This window comes from Quercus robur, chromosome 9 (assembly GCF_932294415.1).
Source record: "Quercus robur chromosome 9, dhQueRobu3.1, whole genome shotgun sequence".
NCBI lineage: Eukaryota > Viridiplantae > Streptophyta > Magnoliopsida > Fagales > Fagaceae > Quercus > Quercus robur.
The window spans coordinates 54,496,581-54,518,118 of NC_065542.1; the positions used below are offsets into that span (position 1 = coordinate 54,496,581).

Sequence of the window (21,538 nt, forward strand, 5' to 3'; positions counted from 1 at the left end):
GTCCTTTGCTAGAGCAGAACTTAAATCACTTGAGCAAAACTAAATTTTGCCAGAGAAAATTTAAATCTTGATCAAGTGAGATTTTGAAAAATTCAATTTAATTTTACATTAAAATACTCTATTCTTCTAATTAATTACAGCTATGTATAACTTCAATGTGGTAAAGGGTAGGAAATATCTGTCCCAAGATAGATTATAGTATTATACAACTCTTTCAAGTGATTACATGATTAGCATGCATTTGACAACAAACAGAAGAAAAATACAAACTACATCACTCTAAATTTATCATGGTCCATCCCAATAGATTTGATTACAAGGGAAGAAGTATATTGTTCATAATCAATGACAATGCTTTCTGTGTGTCTAGTCCTTGCCAGCAACACCAATAACTACTACAACTTCAATCCTCCCTATTGCAAACCTGCAGAAAGAAATAACACAAGTTAATAAATAAAAGTGGGTCTAGAAATGGACTTATATCTAATTACAAACATCAAGTTTAGATTGAATAAAAACTCAAATGCATATTGACTCAGCCAAAACCACTTCTTAATTAAAATGACATACATATGAAATCAACCAATGTTTAGTCCAAGGTAATATAGGATACTAAGGATAGTATGTAGACTTTGGAAATTTTGATTGAAAAGAAAGTTAAATAGAGCAAATACATCAATTTGGATATGATAAATTTTTGGTAACTACTAGAAGTATTTGTCCATCAAAATTTTGAAAAAAATTCTAAATACTTAATATATACACACACACACACATAAGATTTTATTAGAATTTTGCCCCCCTGGCCCTAACATAGATCTGCCAACGCAGACGCCATTGCGGGAAATTCTAGAAGTGGGACTGAGTTTACTGAAAGGCTCCCAGCAAGCCAACATGCGAGGCCAGCTGTGATAAACCCAACTGGTTGTCCTGATATGATGGGGCTAATGAACTAAGAATATAGGCAGTTTTAGTTTGTAGCATGTCACAAAGAAGGGCTGTAACGCTATGGTGTGGAGGATGGTATATTAGTTCAACAATCAATAGCCTAATGTTATATTTACACATGTAACCTTTTCAATTACAACTTTGCTTATTTCTTTCCTCAATACTATCAATCATCAATTAATAAAGAAGCCATGTAGTGCCTTACTGTTTGCTTGAACTCTGAGTATTATCATGCTGTTATGAGACAAAGCCCACACTTCTGCACTACCAAGCTTAGGCAACAACTTGCACCTTTCAGCTTCAATGTAACAGCCACATCCATTCACCTAGATGGAACACATGATATCAATTTCTAAGTGACAGACAAATAAGACAATGAAAAGTTTCTAATTCCAAACTGTCATCAAGAAATACCTTAGGCTCTATTTTTCTTAATACAACAAACTTAAAAATAAATCAAACAAAAAAGTTGGGTCCCTTTCCCTTCCCCCTGTTTCTTAATACATTATTCTTATTCATCAAACCAAAAAGTTGCATTAGTTTAACTATTGGTTTAAGTGCATCTTTACTTCACATATGTATTCAAATATAACAGCATAATGAATCAAGGTCTATTGTATTCAACAAGAAAACTTTGCAAATAATTTCATCGCCTGAATCTACCTATTTCTATAAAAACTAATTAGAAGAAGCAAAAGGAAAAATCTCTTGAATCTACCTTTGAAATGATTGATGAAGTGAGGAAAAAAATAACACACACATGGTTGGCTTGAGAGAAGGCAACCTCTGGTGAAAAACAGCCCTAATTTTCTTCTTTCCTTTTGAATACCAAGAGAGCAACAAGAGCATCTACTTTACCCTACAAAATTAATAATCATGAGTGTGCTATCTGTTGCACATATCTTCTTTGATCCAGACAATGCCACAGTTTCTCCTTACCAATAAACTACAAAGTCCAACAACTTCATCGTATCCAGTACGGGGACACTAGCAGAAATAAGAATCACAAATTACTGAACTCAAATGAAAGCATATATGCCAATGAATTTTAAAACGAAAAATGAAATATAAAGCTACAAAAAAAAAAATATGTAAAAGGGAGAAAGATATCAATGACTTACAAAAAATTTAGCTGTACAGATTCATCAAAGCCACCACTTTCACTGGGATTTCTCTTCCTCTCAATCAATGTTACATTGTCCTTGTGTGATTAAATTTCCAATCCAATTTCCCAAACGTGGAATGAATCTTTCAATTAGATTAGAGGTACCTTCTCCATTAGTTCCATTCTCATCCCTATCATACTCATCATGGCTTTCACTTAGTTTTGGTATCTTTTGCTAAATCTTCCAAATCATTTTCATAAGGAGTGATGCTATAGCTGCTGCTGCTGCACCCATGCATTGTTTGGTTTAGATCTTCAATGTCTTGCTCGTATGCCCAACAGGCCCCGCATTTTGTAACCTCTAATCCTGGACCTTCGGTTTCAAATCCAATCTCAATTTGACCGAATCCATTAGCATCCATGAACAAATGATTCATGGTTCACCCTTTTCCAATGTTAGTAATACTAGTGGCTAGAGGAAGAGGATTCCCTGCCTCAAGTATGGTTTTTCACTCCTCTTGCTTATACAAAATGGACATGAGCATGATCTAAAGTAGAGGCAGTGTCAACAGCAATCTTCACAGCCCCGCCCCAAACCAAAAACAATTGACAGCTTAAGAGCCAATATATTAGAATAACATTGTAAATATTTTCTAATTTACAACATGGACATCAATAATGACAGCAAGTAGAACCATTCGATGTCCTGTAAAATGGAGCACCAAAGCAGAAAACACAAAGATGCTTGGGAAATTAATTGTAGTTAGAATATATATATATATATATATATATATATATATATATGCAACAAAGTTTCTTTGGCTTTTTCATTGATGCAGGAGCATCAAAAGGTCCGATTTCAATTACAGCAGTAGCAACAATAATCCAGCAGGAAGGTTAGTTCAACAGTACATTCAGTCAGCCAGCAGCCTAGCCTAATGAAACTTGTTATTTGCAGCAGCCAGCTGGTGATCACTTAAGGAGATTAACTGAGTGTCTGAGTCTTTGCCAATTCATATGGAAGCAGTTGGAAGGAGCTTGGAGGGCTGGAAGTCTCAGCTGTAACAGTCAAGTTAGAGGCAAGTTGTTTAGACTTGTAACCAAACAGTAGGCTAAAGGTTGCTAGAGAAAAGTAAACATTGAGAACTTTTTGTAATACGTTAGTCAGGATGTTAAGTGGTTATTTAGTCTAGTTCAACAGTAGATAAGATCATATCAGGTTGATTTTTTGGCTGCACTCTGATACAGCCTTTATAAATAGGCATTTAACCTTCTGCTGTAATCAGGTAGTTTTGAAGTTAATGAAATATGTAGCCTTGAGTGCTATTTGAGAGAACTAGGTGTTTTTTGCATAGGTGTTATCCACCTATAAGCTTCTCTAATCAACTTGCATCCTAATTAATCCACCAAGCCAAAATAACCACCCTACTTATCATTCATTTACTGAAGTATGTTCAATAAACCATGAAAGAAACAAAACATTAAGAATATTAAGAACAATAGTTTTACTAGCATCAAGGCTAGTATAAAGCTCCTCATTATATATACTTTTTTACTTACTAGAAAAAATCATTGTTTAAGTTTAAGAAAATTAAGGAATATTAAGGGCTAATTTAAATCTTAAGGATATATTTTCTAGTGCAGGTGGACATATAGAACAGGTTAGGGACGGACCTAAGTGGGGCATAAACCCCCCCTGGGTCCAATTATTTATTTATATATATATATATATAGTTATTATATATTTTATTACTGTAGTTGATCCCCTTCCAAAACTTTAGGCCTCTCTTCTCACGAATCAACCTAGCTAGTCTAACCCAGATAGCAACTATTCAACCCAAAAAGTTAACAAAAACAATAAAAACATTCACAATGGTGATTGTATTTTAGCAAAAGAATATATATATATATATATATATATATATATATATATTTTACGACCAAAGAACCAATAAAACATGTGTTATAGGGGAAGCTAAAGCTAAATTTTTTGCAACTATAGTAAACTGGTATAAATACCAGTTGACTGTAGCAAGTTGTTAAAAATAAAATACAATATTTTATTAAAATTATATCTCTTCCTTCTATTAAAAAACTCAAATTCTCTCTCTTCCTTTATTATTTTAATGAGTTGTTTATATTATTTTAAATGAAGTGATAAAAAAATAGAACTCCTAGCCAACCTAGTATTAAAAAAATAAAACATTATTTTGTTTTGTTTTTGTCTTTTTTGGTAGATGATTGCATCTTAATGTATTTAGAAATAACTATTTTGTGTATTTATAATTTTTTAATACTATATGGATACTTATTTGGATCTTTTTTTTCCTTTATACTTCGGCCCCCATTAGCTTAAAATCCTGACTCTGTCCTTGGAATAGGTTGACATACAGAGAACAGTATAAATCATGCACATGAGATCAATCAATCCAAATTGGGATATTGTCCCATAAAATGTCTGTGGACAGTATCACACAGATCATATACGCAAGCAGTATGCTTCTCTCACACAGATCATATACAAAAATGGTATGCTTCTCTCATTTGTTACTTCCTATGACCACTCAAAATAAAGTGAAGTGCTAGTAATCATGTATTCTAAATTCATTTTCTTTTATGTTTGTGCAAATCTAATTCAACTATAACCTACAAATAACAATGATCTCAAACCTCTTTAAGTTTTCAATGTTTATCCAAAAGAATAGAAAATATATAAATATAGCCAATATTAATCTATCTAGTTTGGTTACCCATTTTGCAATAAAATTTCCCATTTTATTAAACTTCTTATCTTTGGTAACCAACATCCATATCCTACCAATGATTAATCGATAAGGCAAAGTGCTGGAGTCTATGATCAAAAATCAAATTGTGATGTCCATAACAGAAGAGCACACATATAAGATCTAATCAAAACAGAAAATAACAGATCATGTAGGACAGTTTTCAACTTTGAAAATTTTGATTGACAAGAAAATTGAATTGAGCAAACGCAAATTTCATTATTTATATATATATAGGCATTGCGAGAGTAACAAGAGTGCAGATTTTACTCACCAACATAATTGAACAAAAATGATTAGCACACAATTTGTTGCACTCTTCTTGTCTGCTAGTAGTTTGACAATTTTTCCTCCCCAACAAAGTCCAGTAACTTCATCAAAGCTACCAAGTTCACTGTGATTCCTCTTCATCACAAATAGAACTACCTTCTGTGCATAAATTCCCAAGCCAATTTTCAATTAGATTAGGGTGCTCTATACACTTTTTGGAAAAGCCACAACAACCAGTTTTTTGTTTGTAGCATGTCACAGAGAAAAGCTGTAAAATCTTACCATTCTACTAAAAAAAAAATAAAAATAAAAAATAAAAACTCTTTTAAATAAGTCTATTGACAGAAGACTAGGAGGTGGATGACATACCATTAACTTAAGAATAGCTCAAAAGTCACAAAGGAAATAGTGAAAGTAGAGGAAAAATTATTCTTGTTTTCCCTTTTTCCCTAAGCATGGGATCAACAGATATCTTCAGTCTTTCAGGTTATAATTCTCGATTACAACTTCTAGTTCTACTTGGTCTTATTACACCATTACAGTTTTGCTTATTTCTTTCCCTAATATGAATTATAAAATAATAAATGAGACCCCATTTGTAAGATAAAGAAGCCATGCAACGCCTTACTGTTTGCTAGAACTCTGCATATCATCATGTTGTTATGACTTATGAGACAAAGCCCACACTTCTTTACTGCAAAGCTTGGGCAAATGCTGGCAACTGAAAGCTATATTGATTTAACCAATCTGAAAGTGATGCACACCATATATACGATATATAGGACACCCACATCCATTCACCTAGATGGAACAGCATGACATCAGTTCCTAGTGACAGACAAGTAAGACGATGAAAAGTTTATAATTCCAAATTGTCAACAAAAAATACCTTAGGCTCTATATTTCTTAATACAGCAAACATGAAAATAAAACAAGGGTTCTTTAGATGGATAGAAATTTTTGGAACCGCAATGCAAATACTCTTAACTCTTAAGCTATATTAGTTATTGATACGAACAAAAAGAATATTTTGAAAACAGAATCAGATTTTATGGACAAAAATTAAACCAAAAATTAAAACAATGCCACACTTGAATAGAAAAAAAAAAGTGTAATTTTTAGAAGTTTAGAACAGCTCATATTCTATCCAAATTGTAAATGAGTAGACCCCAAGCCTCCAGCAAAAACCAATCTCACTCTCCCTCCCTCCCTCCCTCATGATTCCCATCCACAAACAAAAATCAACATGTTCACTCCACCATCATGGCCCGCTCTTTAACATCCCAACCCCAACTCCTCCTCTCCCACCACCCTCCTCCTCCTCCTCTCCACCTCAACCCCATAATCACCCGCCGCTCCCTTCTCCTCTCCACCACTTCACTCTCACTCACCATCACCACTCCTCCACCACCCTCACTAGCCTCTCCTCCACTTAACACCACCATCACCGATCGTATCTTCACGGACTTTAGCCTCTGCCCCACCACATTCCTCCCTAACACCAAGCCAACTCTCTCCCCTGACCCCTCCACTCCTCTCTGCACCGAATCCTTCCTCTTCGGCCGTCTCATTCTTGGCCTCTATTGCCACCTCACCCCTCTCACTGTCTCCAACTTCAAGTCTATGTGTTCCTCCACTTCCTTTTCCTTATACAAGAACACCCTCGTCCACAAAATCTTTCCACTAAGATGGCTTAAGAGTTAAAAGCATTCGCATTGTAACACTATTCTTATTCATTAAAAAATCAAAAATCAAAAAGAATTAAATGGGGTGTGTTTTCTCTTTATGGCATTTACTAAATTTTTCCAATTCCAGTATTGTTGTAAAATCAAATGGAAAGAAGTAAATTTGGGCCATTTTTCACCAGAGAGGTCACCTTTTCTCAGGCTAGCCATGTGATTTCTTTTTCCCACTACATAAGTGAACAAAAAATCAAAAAATGCTAATGGTTGAACTCAAATGAAAGCATATGCCAATGAATTTAAAAAAGAGATATATAGCTACAAAAAAAGATGCGTAAAATGGAGAAAGATATCAGTGACTTACAAAAAATTCAGGGGAAAAAGATTATCAGCTGTACAAATTCATCAAAGCCACCACTTTCACTGGGATTTCTCTTCCTCTCAATCAAAGTTACATTTTCCTTGTGTGCTTAAATTCACAATCCAATTTCCCAAACATGGAATGAATCTTTCAATTAGATTAGAGATACCTTCTCCACTGGTTCCATTGTCATCCCTATCATACTCATCATGGCTTTCACTCAGTTTTGGTATCTTTTGCTGAATCTTCCAAATCATCCTCATAAGGAGTGATGCTACACCTGCTGCTGCTGCTGCACCCACTCATAGTTTGGTTCAGATCTTCAATTTCTTGTTCGAATATCAAACGGGCCCCACATTTTGTAACCTCTAATCTTGGACCGTCGGTTTTAAATCCAATCTCAATTTGACCCAATCCATTAGCATCTACTTGACTCCAATTTTCTTTCAATTTCTAATTGAATGATTTATAGGGATAGTAACCTAGGTAAAGATGATACAAATCAATCTCACCAAATTGTTCCGAAAAACGAAAGCCACCGGATATCGATTTGTTTTCATACCCGTTGGCTTTCAAGTACCACCCAAGCTCATGCGTAAATCTATAACCTGAATGAAGTTGGCGGAGTAAAAAAACAGCACACACAGCGACTCCTCTCAATTTATTACATAATAAATCTGAAGAAGGCACTTGCAAATTCACTGAAGTCCCCACACTTTGATGCCTAAACCATTTCGGAATTTCTCTTCCAGGAATTATAAATTCATAAATGGGTTCATCTCCCTGAAACATACAAAATTACAAAATCATTATATTTAGAACCTCACAAGCAAGAGAGAGAGAGAGAGAGAGAGAGAGAGAGAGAGAGAGAGAGAGAGAGAGAGAGAGAGAGAGAGAGAGAGAGAGAGAGAGAGAGAGAGAGAGACCGTAAATTGAATGTGATGTCTTAGCGCTGTTAATAACATGTCATTGTAGTCTTCATTGTTAATCAATTTAACACAATTGAGAAGACGGAGGACCTGATAAGGACCATTTTCAGGCCTTAATGGTAATATTTCTAGTGAGGTACAACCATCTGCATTAACAAGCCTAATATTTAATGGAAGCTCTGGCAAAGATCGAAGATGTGTGCAACCACTCAGAAGAAGAAAACTCATATTAGATAGTCGAGTGGTACTCTCAGGAAGGCATACAAAATTATTTCCACCAAGATCTAAATATTCTAAAGAGGACAAACAACCAAGACCATCAGGGATTGCCTGAAGATGGCAATAACTTAGATTCAATTCAGTCAAAGACCATAAATTAGAAAGAGAACGCCCTAACATGCCCGTGGGGTCTTCTCTTCTTTTTCGCATTAAAGGAAAACCGATGAGCTTATTTGATGATATAGATGATAAGCCTTCACATTCATGAAGAGACAGTGCTCTGAGATTTTTTAAGAGAACTAACGAAGAAGGTAATTTTGTTATAGCAGTTTTACTCACATCTAACTTCTCAAGGCCTTTGATATTCCCCAAATTCTCTGGTAGTTCATTAATTTTTGAGCAACCAGACAAAGTGAGAATTTTTAGAGACATCAAACAACAACAAACATTTGGAAGACTTGAAAGGTTTTTGTAGTCTCTTAGATCTAGTTTAATAAGGCCAGTTAAATGCTCCACTGACAATGGTAGTTCTTTTATGGCAGTGTTGTTCAAATAAAGTTCTGACAAATTTGACATATTTCCCACAACCTCTGGAAACTGCTTTAGTCTTGAACAACCAGAAAGAATAAAAATTTCAAGAGATTCCAAGTTGATCTTGGGTGGAAGGCTCTCAAGGCACTTGCAACCATTTAGATCCAATCGAGTAAGCCATTTGAGATTTCCAAGAGATGCATGAATCTTAGATAGTCTTATACAACGTTGAAGAATCAACTGCTTCAAATTTGGGACTCTACTGAAGTCCAAGGTCTTGATCAAGTTTTGAGAGTCACTGAGATCTATAAGCTTTAACTCATCAAAAATCTATTGTAAACCAATAAATAATTAGATAAAGTCAAGCCTTAATGAAAAGGAATATAATACACATTTGCATAAGTAATAATCTTACCATATTTCCTTTCCATAGTTGTTTGATGCCGCTACAATGCATTCTCAATTCAACAAGTTTGTTTGGTTGGAAATTGGTTGGTAGGCATTTTAAATGATATCCATGCCATTCAATAACACGTAACTCATTAGAAAGATAGCTGAGGCCTTCTGGAAATTGCACCTTACCCCTATTGAGGTCTTTTGGAAGTTTCACAATACCATTTATGAAGTCTTCTGGAAGTTTCTCATTACCAATTTTAAGCAATCTCAAATTTTTCATCTTTGAGAAGGCTTCAGGACTCAAGTGTTCCACTTTTTGAATTGGTAGGTTTAGCATTATCCCTTCAACTACCTCTGTTCCCTAATAAACAAAAACAATGAATTTGAAATAATTGGTAAATTCTTAGAAAATTTAATAGACACACACACACACACACACACACACACACACACACACACACACATACATATCTTTAAGTTCAGATTTATACTAATCAACTTACAGTATTATTCTTCAATACATGAATGACATCCTTATAAATCCACAATCTACTACGTCCACCAGGCTCTTTAGGGGATTCGCGACGAACGATTTCTTGACCCATATCTTGCAGCAAATCATGCATCCACAAAATTCCATGGTCATCAATGGTTATGAGAGATTTGTCCTTAAGAACACCAATATTGTAGTCTGGATAATAACCAAAACTTTCCAGTATATCACTTATGCAATCCTTTTTTTCTCCATTGAAAAAACATGCAATATCTAGAAACAGTCCTTTTTCAGAATTTGTAAGCCCATCAAAACTTATTTGAAGTATATCCAAAATGGTTCTATTAGGTTCTTCTTTTAGTTTATCTAGGGCACTTTTCCATTCCTTCCTTCCTTTAGCATACAACGAAGAACCTACAACTTTAAGAGCTAAAGGAAGGCCTTTAGCATAGTTCACAAAGTACTTAGACAAATCCACGTAATTTTCTTTAGGATGGGGTTTCTTAAAAGCACTCCAACTAAAAAGCTTCAAAGCTTCATCATCATTCAACCCTTTAATTTTATATACATCATCCACTTCATTTCTTTGCAAGAAATGACTATCTCTACTTGTTAAAATAATTCTACTCCCTGGACCAAACCAATCATGTCTCCCCGCTAATGCTTTTAGTTGTTCATCTCCATCCACATCATCAAGAACAATAAAAACATTTTTATTACATAATGTATTCCTTATAACATTGATTCCCTCATAAAGATCCCATATATTTATTTCACTTTCCATGAGGATTTTAGAAAGAAGTTGTTTTTGTAAAGAAACTAGACCTTGATTTTTAGTTGCATCTCTAACATTAGCAATAAAACTACTAGCTTCAAAGTTATCAGAAATTCTTCTATAAATTTCCAATGCAAGAGTTGTTTTGCCCATTCCGCCCATCCCACATATCCCAACAAAGCGTACTCCACCCAATCCTTCACCTAAGTATGAATCTAACATTTCCCCCACACAAGAGTCCATTCCAACAAGGTCCTCAGAAACACCTGGGAGCTTGTGATACAACTCACTAAATATCCTTTTAATGATTTTTTGAATAACTATTGTTTCATGCCTACAAAGAAAATAGCAAAACTATAATTTTGATGACATAGAGCTAACCACATTTAGAGGCAAAACATTCATATTAAACTTAATCTTAGCTTTCTTTAACCAGTGCCTAATTATATTTCAAAATTCATTACGAGATGTATTGTGGGGGCAATTTAAGAGATATTAGGGGCCAAATTTTTTGCAAGGTCTATGTAAAGTTTAAACTTGCATGACTAGAATTTAGTCCTACTAGAATTAGAATAGGGTTAGTCTAGGTTATTCTACAAATAGTTAAATACACTCTTATCAGGTGGCCAAGTATAAAATGGTAAGTAATGAGTAGTAAATAAATTCTGAAAAAGAAAAAAATTTGACAATATATAGCATTATTCTAAAGAAATTCATATTTATCCTTTAAATCCCATCCAGCAAGATTAGCAACTTTAGTCAGAGCAGCCTTCCATGTTTGTACATTTTCTATGTTATCCTTGAAATTCTCTTCATGTTTGGCAAAGGCTTCTCCAAAAGTCCCCCTATGATTTCGCACATCACTAGGATCTACATAATGAAAAACAGGTAGAACTACCAATCCTGTCTTTTCCATGCATTCAACGATCTTTGTTAGTTCAATCAAGCACCACTTTGAAGAAGCGTAGTCTCTTGATAGAATAACGATAGCAAATCTCGATTCTTCTATTGCTTTCAAGAGCTCCGAGGCAATAGATGTTCCCTGCTTGAGTTTTTCATCATCCCTAAAAGTGAATATGCCTTTTTGTTTCAAACCAGCATATAGATGGTCTGTAAATTTTTTGCGAGTGTCTTCGCCTCTGAAACTGAGAAATACATCGTATTTCCATCTCTTGGAAGAAGAAGAGGAAGATGCAGATGAAAGAAGAGCCATGAAGGAAATGGATGATCTAAAACAATGAGGTTACAGATTCATGAAACTGCAAGTTCGACAAAAAAAAACCCTCAAAAAAGCGTCTTGGTGAACACATATGGAAGTATGTGTTTGAAAGTTGTAACAAGAGTGGGTCAAAAGTTCATTTTCTATGACCCATCAATTAATTTTTTTATTTTAGTCGGTGGGCAAGTGGGCACGACCTACCATAAATTGTTGCATAAAGTCTTTCTTCTTTGTTTTATTGTCAAACCAACTTTTTTTTTTTTTTTTTTATTTTTTTTTTTTTTTAAGTTTTCACGTGGACGTGGGCTCCATTTGGGCAAACCTTCGTATGCACAGGAAAACAACCATAATGGAAGGGCCAATTGCACACGGAATCTAATACAAAAGTCAAAATGCACTCAATCTCACCATTTATTAAAATTGAACAATAATCACTTTGTAATCTGGAAATACTTAATTGAAGTTGAACAATAATATCTTTATTTTTTTAAAAAAGTATTAAAAATAATACAAATTTTATTTAAAAAATTATTATTAAAATATGATAATGAATGTAATTTATGCTAATTTAACGAGATAATAAATGAGTATTTGAAAAAAAAAAATTGTGATCAGTAATTTGTAAGATTATATGCTTCACTCTTTTCTCCTTTTTCTCTAACTTTCTTTTTCTTCTGTTTTCTTTGACCATCAAACCCAACTTTAGCTGCTTTTTCCCAAGTGGGCTTCATATGTGGAGACCTCCATATGCATAAGAAAATGCCTGGAAGCTATCAAATAAAAGAAAGAAAGAGGAAAACACTCAATTTTGTATGAGGAATCTCATCCTCATCTTTAATTTTTTTTTTTAAATTTTTTTATAGAGTTTGAAAACTCTAATGCTCTTTGGAGTCGTTTTGTAAGGAATTAGTTTCTTTAATATATGCGTTTTTTTACCCAAAAAATAAAAAATTGCACACTCAATTTCAAGATTTATTAAAATAATTTATGTGAGTTATAGAAAAAAAAAATGATAAGTTCATATAAAAAATTGTGAACAAAAAGTCTCCATTATACCATATATAGTCAACCACTAAAACATGTTATAAAATTGAGTATACAATTAAATGTATTCTTGGATTTATATGAATGAATTACTTGTGAATTTTGATTCCTCCATCTCATTGTGCCCATTCAAAATACAAGTTATTTCAGGATGATGTACAATAAAAAAAAAATGGATTATATGTGAATTTTGGTAATCGACATTGTAGCTATAAGTTCTTCAATACAAGATTTTACAGTTGAATACAAGTAAGTAATCTGCTTATTCTTTACGATAAAGTCTCCTCCTTCTCTCATTGTAAAATTACACATGACCATTTCTAAAGACAATGGTGATGGCAATTGGGAGTAGATGCAATTATGTTGCAGTACCAATATGTGAGGTGGTTTTAATTTAATAAGTATTGCATAGAAAAGACAAAATATTGAATTATATTGAGGAGAATTTAATTATATTCAAAAGCTCTAAGGCAATAGATGTTCTCTGCTTGAGTTTTTCATCGTCCTTAAAAGTGGATATGCATTTTTGTTTTAAACCAATATATAGATGATCTGTAAATTTTTTACGGGTGTCTTCACCTCTAAAACTAAGAAACACATCGTATTTCTATCTCTTGAAGGAAGAAGAAGATGCTAATGAAAGAAGAGCCATAAGAAAAATGGATGAGCTTAAACAGTGAGGTTACAGATTCCCGAAATTGCGAGTTTGATTGAAAACACTCAAAAAAGCCTCTTGGTGAACGCATCTAGATGTATTTGTTACTTGTGATAAGAGTGAGAAGATGGGTCAACCGTTCATTTTCTATGACCCATCAATTAGTCTTTTATTAGAGTCGGTGGGCAAGTGGGCAGGGCACCCACTATAGGTTGTCCAATAAAGTCTTTCTTCCTTAAATATTGTCCAACAAACTTTTGCTTTTTTCACGGGAACGTAGGCTCCATCGGCGCAAACCTCCGCATGCACAGGAAAATTCGTGGAAGCTATCCAAAATAAAATAAAAGGAAAACGATTGGATGAGAAGTGCACTCCGTGTTTGATTCACATGTAAGCTTATTTATTTATTTTTATTTTCAGTAGTTTTTTTATAAATTTTTTTAAACCTTATTTTTTATGCATTTTTTTTTAGTTTTTTAAATTTATTTCAAGATACAAGTATATTATAGTATATTTTCAGTAAATGTTTTCAATAAAAACTAGATAAGTTATTTTCAAACTGCTGTCATTAATATCTACCCTTATGGTATATATTAATCATTTATTTTTCTAATAAAATGTTTCATAAAATGGTTTACTAATGTATGCCCTAAGCATATATATTAGTAAAACCCTAATTAAAATGGTCTACCGTGAGTAGTAAAAAAAAAAGTTATTAGTTTTTTTTTTTTTATTTAAAGAAAATAAAAGGTGATAAGGCAATATAAAAAATAGCGAACAAGTTTGTACCATATCACTTATAGTCAATCACCTTAAACATGTTGTAAAATTGAGTATAAAATTGATTTATACATAGATTTATTTAAATGGATTACTTGTGAATATTAGTCCCTCTATAGGTTATTTTTGCTAAATAATTCTCTCTTTTTTCCAAAAATAAAGGACAAGGTTTAGTGATATCCAATGGCTGCAACTCCCACTAAAAAAAATTAATATGGTTATATATTTTAAAAATCTCTCTAAAAAATATATATATATTTTTTAAAAATCTAACCACTAGATTATGTGTTCTTAATGTTCTTAACAAACATATCAAATTTTATGTCAATTAGATGTTATTTACTATTCAATCCATAGAATTATTTTTTATGTTTAATTTTAGTCTACAAAAACTTGAAATTTAAGTATTTGATTGATGACATATCTATTGATTTTTTATCTTTTGAAAATTTTGCAAGCTTGAAGGATATAAGAAGAAAATATAATCCAATAGTAGATTAGTCAAAATTCACATATAATAAAAAGATAATTAGTGAAGTTATAGCCATTGACAAACTTTGTCTTAAAAGAAAAAAGAAATGATTAACAAGACAAAACTATAAAGATGAAATGATATATGTACTTCTCTATTAATGAAGTGGTCATCCACACTGTAGCTATAATTTATTCAATACAAGAATCCAAAGTTGAATACAAGTGAGTGATTTGCTTAGTCATTACAATGAAGTCCCCGCCTCTCCCATTGTGAAATTTCACTTGGCCAATCTAAAGACAATGGTGATAGCAAATGAAAGTAAATGCAAATATGTTATTGTGCTAATATGTGAGGTGATCGTAATAAGATAATTCCTCGTAGAAAAGACAACAAATTGGATTATAGTAAAGAGAATTTTACCATATTAATTCATTGACGTAGTATTTCTATTTATTCTTATCGAACAATAATGTCACTTTGTAATTTGGAGATACTTAATTGAACAACAATATCTTTATTTTTTAAAAAGTGTTAAAAGTACTACAAATTTTAATACAAAAAATTTATAAATTGATGTAATAGTGAAAACAAATTCAATTTTGTGTTTTAAATTATTTATTTATCTATTTATTTTTCACATATTAATGTTAGATTAGATTGTGACAGCATTAACACAATACTTCTTCTTTTTTTCAAAAAACTAAAAGAATAATTTCCAAATATTATATATTTTTAATGAAACACAAAATATTATAAATAACTTATATTAAAAATTAAAAATTTAACTAACTTACCTTTTGAATTCTTAAGAAAAATTGTATTGTTTTAATTTTGGTACAATAAATATTTTATATATTACATTTGTGATTGTTTCTATAATAAATGAAAATATGATTATGAATCACATTACTATTTATTAAATTAGTCCAAATTAATATATATATATATATATATATTGATGAGACTATCCTAAAAATATTATCACATGCAACGCGCAAGGTCCACAACTAGTTAAAATAATTTATGTGAGTTGTGGAAAAAATGATAAGTTCATAAAAAAGTTGGGAATAGAAAGTCTCCACCATACCATTTAAACATGTTTTAAAATTGAGTATACAATTGAATGTATTCTTGGATTTATTTGAATGAATTACTTGTGAATTTTAATCCCTCCATCTCATTGCACCCATTCAAAAGTACAAGTTATTTCAGGATGATAAAAAAATAAAAATAAAATGGATTTTATCTGAATTTTAGTCATTTACATTGTAGCTCTTCAATATAATATTTTACAGTTGAATACAAGTAAGTAATATGCTTAGTCTTTACAATGAAGTCTCCTCCTTCTTTCATTGTAAAATTACACATGACCATTTCTATTGCATGACTTTGCTTTTGCTACCAGCTGTCATGATTATCTTCCCTTTTATTTTATTTCTATTATAGTTGAATAATTTTGGTCATTGTTTTGCCACTTGCACGCACACCTACTTTGTTTTAAGTTTCAATAATCAGTAGTTGGCCTCAGTGCAAATTGAGCATAATTATCTTCCTCCTTGATTGATTCCAATACTCATTGTTATCCTTTGACCATACTTATCTTTCTCTTTATTTTATCCTATGTAATTTGATAAGGGTAATTGTTAGTTCACACACACTTTGTTGCATACATCATACCTTTGATTTATTTTTTGAACTAAAATCGTAACTTCAAGTTATGATTTGAGTTCAAAAAATGAAATGGGTGTAACAAACACTACCCCATTGATAATTTCAAGTCTTTGTTTTGCCTTGAAGAGGAGAGGGCAAGGTGCATGCCTACACTGTTCAAAAATTGAATTGTTGACTTTACTCAAAAAATATGGAAGTCTATGTTTGGAGCAATTGATTGTGAACAAGAGATCTTTGTTTGAAAATCAACAAAAAAAAAAAAGCATATGGAACTATATACGTGCTTAGTCTTAACAATTATAAGCATATGGAACAGGAGGGCTGCTAATCAACTAGCCCTCCTTCTCTTCTAGCTGTGAATGCCCAAGAGAGTATAGATTTCCTAGAGGTTTAAGGTGTTAGAAATTATCTCAAATTTCTATTTGGATTTTGGTTTCGCTATTAGGTTTCTTTGGTGAGAGCAGGAAAGATTTTCCTTATTGTAGAAGAAAACAATTCTCCTTGGTATAGAATGAAAAAATGTTCCCTATTAAAAAAATAATTGGATATTCTTTGTCCATCAATGAATAGAATTTGAGCCTTATATATAGGTATTGTCAATATTGTTGGAAAGGATTGAGTGACTTTTAGATAAGGGTCCTTTCGCATTGAGAGAAGAAATGACTCTTTTAGAGGAACATAGAGTAGGTTTCTTTGAAAAGTAATTTGAGTGCTTTATCTATTTACTTTGTGTGTGTGAGGTTTATGACATTTTTTTTTTTTCTGAGAGATTTTGTTTATGATTGTTTTTGTAAGGTATGTGAGCGTTGTTTGTGAGTCTAGGAGTTGGTTTGAGGTTAGATTGAGTGTAGTTGTAATCCATATTGTTGATAGTGAATTTTGTTAAGCATTGCTCGTGGACATAAATTTAGAATTGGCCAAATTACATTAAATATTATTATTTTGTGTCGTTGTTTTATATTATTTTTCATGTAAATGTGCTTTAGCCCCAAATAACAACTATTGGTAATTAATTCATTATGTGATCACAATCAAGGAAGGCGAAGAGTTTTTACATAGGAAAAATACCAAATGATGAAATACTATGCTTTAGAACTTAAAAATGTAGAGAAGATAATATAATCAATTATAATATGTTACATACATTATACATGAGACCAAAAGTTAACTGTCACAAAAAACTTTTATTTCGAGTTAAAGCAAGTGAAGATAAAACTCTCCTGTATTAGGAGCCCTCTCTCTCGTGTGACTACGAGCTCTCTATCTCCCTCAGTTCGCCTGGGGGTTTGTCTTTTGTCTTTTGCTTTTTGTTTAGCATTCTACGTCCACAATTACGATGGCGGAGGAAGTAATCAATAGTCTAGAAAATTGTCTTCAGAATATGAAGCTAACAACAGAAGAAGAAGAGGTAATTGCTATATCAGATGAGGGGCGGAAGGAAGAGATTAAAAGCTGCTCCTTAAGTCTAATTGGTAAGTTCTTGACATGCAAAACATTTAACAAGAAAGCAGCGCAGAATACGTTGAGAAGAGCATGGGGTCTGAGTGATGGGCTGCAAATTATCAAGGTTGGATCAAACCTGTTCCAATTTAAGTTTAAATCTGAGTATGAGTTGGAGCAGGTGTGGAAAGGAGGACCTTGGACTTTTGACAACAAGTCCTAATGCTGCGTAGATGGCAGTCCGGGATGACGGCAAAGAATGTCCAGTTCGAGGCGGTCTCGCTGTGGGTGCAAATATGGGGAGCTCCGTTTGATATGGTCTGCCCCAAAGTAGCCGAGGAGGTTGGGAAGAGGTTAGGAGTAGTGGAAGAAGTCGAGAGGAGGCGAAGGCAGGATCAACAAAATTTCTTTATGAGAGTAAAGGTGGCTATCCCAATATCCAAACCGTTGAGACAGGGAGGATTTCTTGCCGGCTCAGAGGGGGAAAAGGCTTGGACTACCTTTAAGTACGAGAGACTACCGATGTTTTGTCACCATTGTGGCTTGCTGGGACACGATCTTAGGCACTGTGCGAGCTACTTCGCCTTAACGAAGAATGGCAAGGATGCTCCTCTCCAGTACGGTGAGTGGTTGAAAGCTAATGGGAGTCGTTTGGGACAAGGATAGGGGAGATTTTCTCGCCGTGCTATGGCGGTGGGGGATGAAGGGGAGAAACTTGGTGGTGGTGGGGCGGAGGCGGCGGATAGTTACAACCAAGCAAACCCTAAGGTGCAAGAAGGTAACGGAAATGGACAGGGCGGTAAATCCGGGAACAGTCATGATGATGGAGTTAATGATACCGGAATTTCCGCGCAAATTGAAACGGGCGTGGATGGGCTAGAGCAGAGTTGTGAACGTAATAACAATTGGGAGGGAAACATGTCTTTTAATGTTAGTAAGGAGGATATAACGGTGCATGAGAAGCGGCACGTGATGCATGGGGGTCTTGAGCACGTGGAAGGGGTAAGTGATGGGCCTAAAGACTTTAAAACAAGGCCCAAATGGACTAGGCTAGCCCGTATGACTGATGGGCATGACTCTTCAAGCATAATTGAGTCTAATGTTTTACTGGGCAAACGTAGAGTGCAGCAACGTGATGAAAACAGAGGAAAGGAGACTGAAGAAAGAACGAGCAAGCGGGAGAAGATGCAGGTTGATGGTCTTGAAAGCAAAACGGCAGGGGTGCATGAACACCCTTGCCGAGCACAATGAGGCTGTTAAGTTGGAACTGCCAAGGGCTTGGGAACCCTTAGACAGTTCGAAGCCTTCGCAAGCTTGTGAAGGACCAAGCTCCCATGGTGTGTTTCCTTATGGAAACTAGGCTGGACAGGAAAGGGTTTGATAAACATTGTAAGAAGCTACCTTTTAAGAATAAATTGATAGTGAAGAAACCAGATGCAGGAGGGGGATTGGCGCTTTTATGGAAGCCAGAAGTGCACTTAGACGTTATTAATTATACAGAGCATCATATTTTGGCCAAGGTTGTCGAAGAAGATGGGTTTGAGTGGTATCTTACAGGCTTTTATGGGTGGGCTGAGGCTAGTCAAAAACCAAAATCATGGGCTCTAATGTCTCACTTATCAAGCTTTGTGGATGGGCCTTGGTGTTGTATAGGAGATTTTAATGCAATATTACTATCCTCTGAGAAACAGAGCACGTACCCACCACCATACAAACAAATGGAAGAGTTTGGCTTGGCTTTGGAGTCATGTAATCTGACCGACTTGGGGTTTGGCGTCTATCCATTCACTTGGAACAACAAACGTCCAGGGAGGGCCAATACTAAGGAACGATTGGATCGGGCGGTTGCGAACTCGGGTTGGAGAGAAAAATATCCTGCGAGTACAATATTTCACTTGTTTTCTCATGCTTCAGATCATCGCCCCATTGTATTACAAACCAAGAATGATAGTGGTTTGCGGGCTAGAGGTGTTCGTGGGTTTAAGTTTGAGGAGGCTTGGCTATTGAATGCGGATTGTGAGAAGATGGTTGAGGAAGCGTGGAAGGCTAAGGGGGAGGAAGCAGGTTCGGCCATGGCTAGAGTTAAGGAGAGGATATTGACTTGTGGGGGAGAACTCCTTGCATGGGGCACATCCAGAACAAACCCGGAGACAGAAGAAATTAAAAAATTACAAAAGTTGGTAGAGAATTTAAGCATATGTGTGCCTACGGAAGAGACTAAGGCTGAATTTTTGGAGGCAAGTAAGAAGCTAGATGATATGCTTCTTAAGCAGGAAGTTTATTGGCATCAACGATCCAGGATTTCTTGGCTCAAACATGTGACAAAAACACCAAGTTTTTTCATTCTAAGGCTTCACAGAGACGAAGGAGAAACTTTATTCATGGCCTAAGAGATGGGCAGCAGAATTGGGTGGAGGAGATTAATGGCATGGCTAAGGTGGCAACTTCATACTTTGAATCTATTTATAGCTCAGGTGGCTGTGACCAGTTGGAGGAATGTATTGATGCAGTGCCTTGTAAAGTGACTGGGGATATGGTGGAACTGTTGTCTAGGGAGTTTGATGAAGAAGAGATTAAAGCAGCCCTGTTTCAAATGGGACCAACAAAGGCGCCTGGACCTGATGGTATGAATGCTCTTTTTTATCAAAAATTTTGGCATATTGTTGGGAATGATGTGATTGTTGCTGTGTTAGAATTTTTAAATTCGGGTAGGATGTTGCCTGAAATAAACTATACACATATTGTCCTGATACCAAAAATAAAGTCACCGGAGAGAATTACAGATTATAGGCCTATTAGTCTTTGCAATGTAATTTACAAAATTATTTCTAAAGCGTTGGCCAACAAATTAAAACTAATTCTTCCCAAGTTGATATCCCCATCACAGAGTGCCTTTGTTCCTGGCCGTTTGATTACGGATAATGTGTTGGTTGCTTATGAAACATTACATGCTATGCATAGTAAGAGAGTGGGTAAAAGGGGTTCTTTAGCGTTGAAGTTGGATGTTAGTAAAGCTTATGACAGGGTTGAATGGGATTTTCTGAAGGGGATTATGACTAAGCTGGGTTTGCCTGAAAGATGGATTGATCGAGTTATGAGTTGTGTGACTTCCACTTCTTTTTCTGTCCGTATTAATGGTAAGGCATTTGGTAATATTCTACCTACCCGTGGGCTTCGTCAAGGAGACCCACTATCACCTTATCTGTTTCTCTTATGTGCAGAAGGGTTCTCTTCTTTGTTAGCCAAAGCACAGGATGGTGGGCGGCTCCACGGGGTTTCTATATGTAGAAGAGCACCATGCATATCCCATTTATTATTTGCAGATGATTCGCTCTTATTTTGTAGGGCTAATCAAGAGGAGGTGCAGGTTATTTTAGAGACCCTACAGACATATGCAGCAGCTTCAGGCCAATGTATTAATTTTGAGAAGTCCTCAGTTTTCTTTAGTAGCAACATAACAACGGAATCGAGGGAGAGAATTAAGGAGATTTTGGGAGTGGGAGAGGTGGAGCGGTTTGATTCCTATTTGGGATTACCGACTTTGATTGGCCGGGCCAAATACCAAACCTTTTCTTTTCTTAAGGATAGAGTTTGGAAGAAAATTCAAGGGTGGAAGGGGCAATTATTGTCTCGAGCAGGGAAGGAAATTCTTATCAAAGCAGTGGCACAATCCATTCCAACTTATACTATGGGGGTATTCCAGTTGCCAGTGAAGCTTTGTGATGAGCTTAACGCGATGTGCGCAAGGTTTTGGTGGGGGCA

The 21,538-nt window shown here is 34.6% G+C and overlaps 3 protein-coding genes and 2 long non-coding RNA genes across 5 annotated transcripts; 2 read left to right on the top strand and 3 right to left on the bottom strand.

The window, feature by feature from the left end:
• Window positions 1-166: 166 nt before the first annotated feature.
• Window positions 167-2,214, bottom strand: LOC126700132 (uncharacterized). The gene is made up of 4 exons (XR_007647031.1): window positions 2,070-2,214; window positions 1,667-1,935; window positions 1,154-1,274; window positions 167-424 (listed from the first exon to the last, which is right to left on the bottom strand). It is a non-coding gene; the product is annotated as an uncharacterized LOC126700132 (long non-coding RNA).
• A 6,469-nt stretch (window positions 2,215-8,683) lies between these two features.
• Window positions 8,684-9,140, top strand: LOC126700136 (uncharacterized). Its single transcript, XR_007647043.1, has 2 exons — window positions 8,684-8,762; window positions 8,973-9,140. It is a non-coding gene; the product is annotated as an uncharacterized LOC126700136 (long non-coding RNA).
• Window positions 9,141-9,189: 49 nt separating this feature from the next.
• LOC126701220 (disease resistance protein RUN1-like) lies at window positions 9,190-10,735 on the bottom strand. Its single transcript, XM_050399329.1, has 3 exons — window positions 9,728-10,735; window positions 9,244-9,585; window positions 9,190-9,195 (listed from the first exon to the last, which is right to left on the bottom strand). The coding sequence occupies exons 1-3, from the start codon at window positions 10,733-10,735 to the stop codon at window positions 9,190-9,192; spliced, it is 1,356 nt and encodes a 451-aa protein (XP_050255286.1).
• Window positions 10,736-11,127: 392 nt separating this feature from the next.
• LOC126700121 (TMV resistance protein N-like) lies at window positions 11,128-11,720 on the bottom strand. The gene has a single exon (XM_050398141.1). It carries the CDS (start codon window positions 11,703-11,705, stop codon window positions 11,196-11,198), a length of 510 nt encoding a protein of 169 aa, XP_050254098.1. The 5' UTR covers window positions 11,706-11,720; the 3' UTR covers window positions 11,128-11,195.
• A 7,390-nt stretch (window positions 11,721-19,110) lies between these two features.
• LOC126701221 (uncharacterized) lies at window positions 19,111-20,166 on the top strand. The gene has a single exon (XM_050399330.1). The coding sequence runs from the start codon at window positions 19,111-19,113 to the stop codon at window positions 20,164-20,166; it is 1,056 nt and encodes a 351-aa protein (XP_050255287.1).
• Window positions 20,167-21,538: the final 1,372 nt, after the last annotated feature.

Excerpts from the sequence above, each read along its gene's own strand:
- LOC126701221 (XM_050399330.1), top strand. The coding sequence starts at position 19,111 with ATGGTGTGTTTCCTTATGGAAACTAGGCTGGACAGGAAAGGGTTTGAT.
- LOC126700121 (XM_050398141.1), bottom strand. The coding sequence starts at position 11,705 with ATGGCTCTTCTTTCATCTGCATCTTCCTCTTCTTCTTCCAAGAGATGG.
- LOC126701220 (XM_050399329.1), bottom strand. The coding sequence starts at position 10,735 with ATGGACTCTTGTGTGGGGGAAATGTTAGATTCATACTTAGGTGAAGGA. Across the intron at positions 9,586-9,727 it reads ATGTATTGAAGAATAATACT|GGAACAGAGGTAGTTGAAGG; the intron begins GTAAGTTGATTA and ends TTTGTTTATTAG.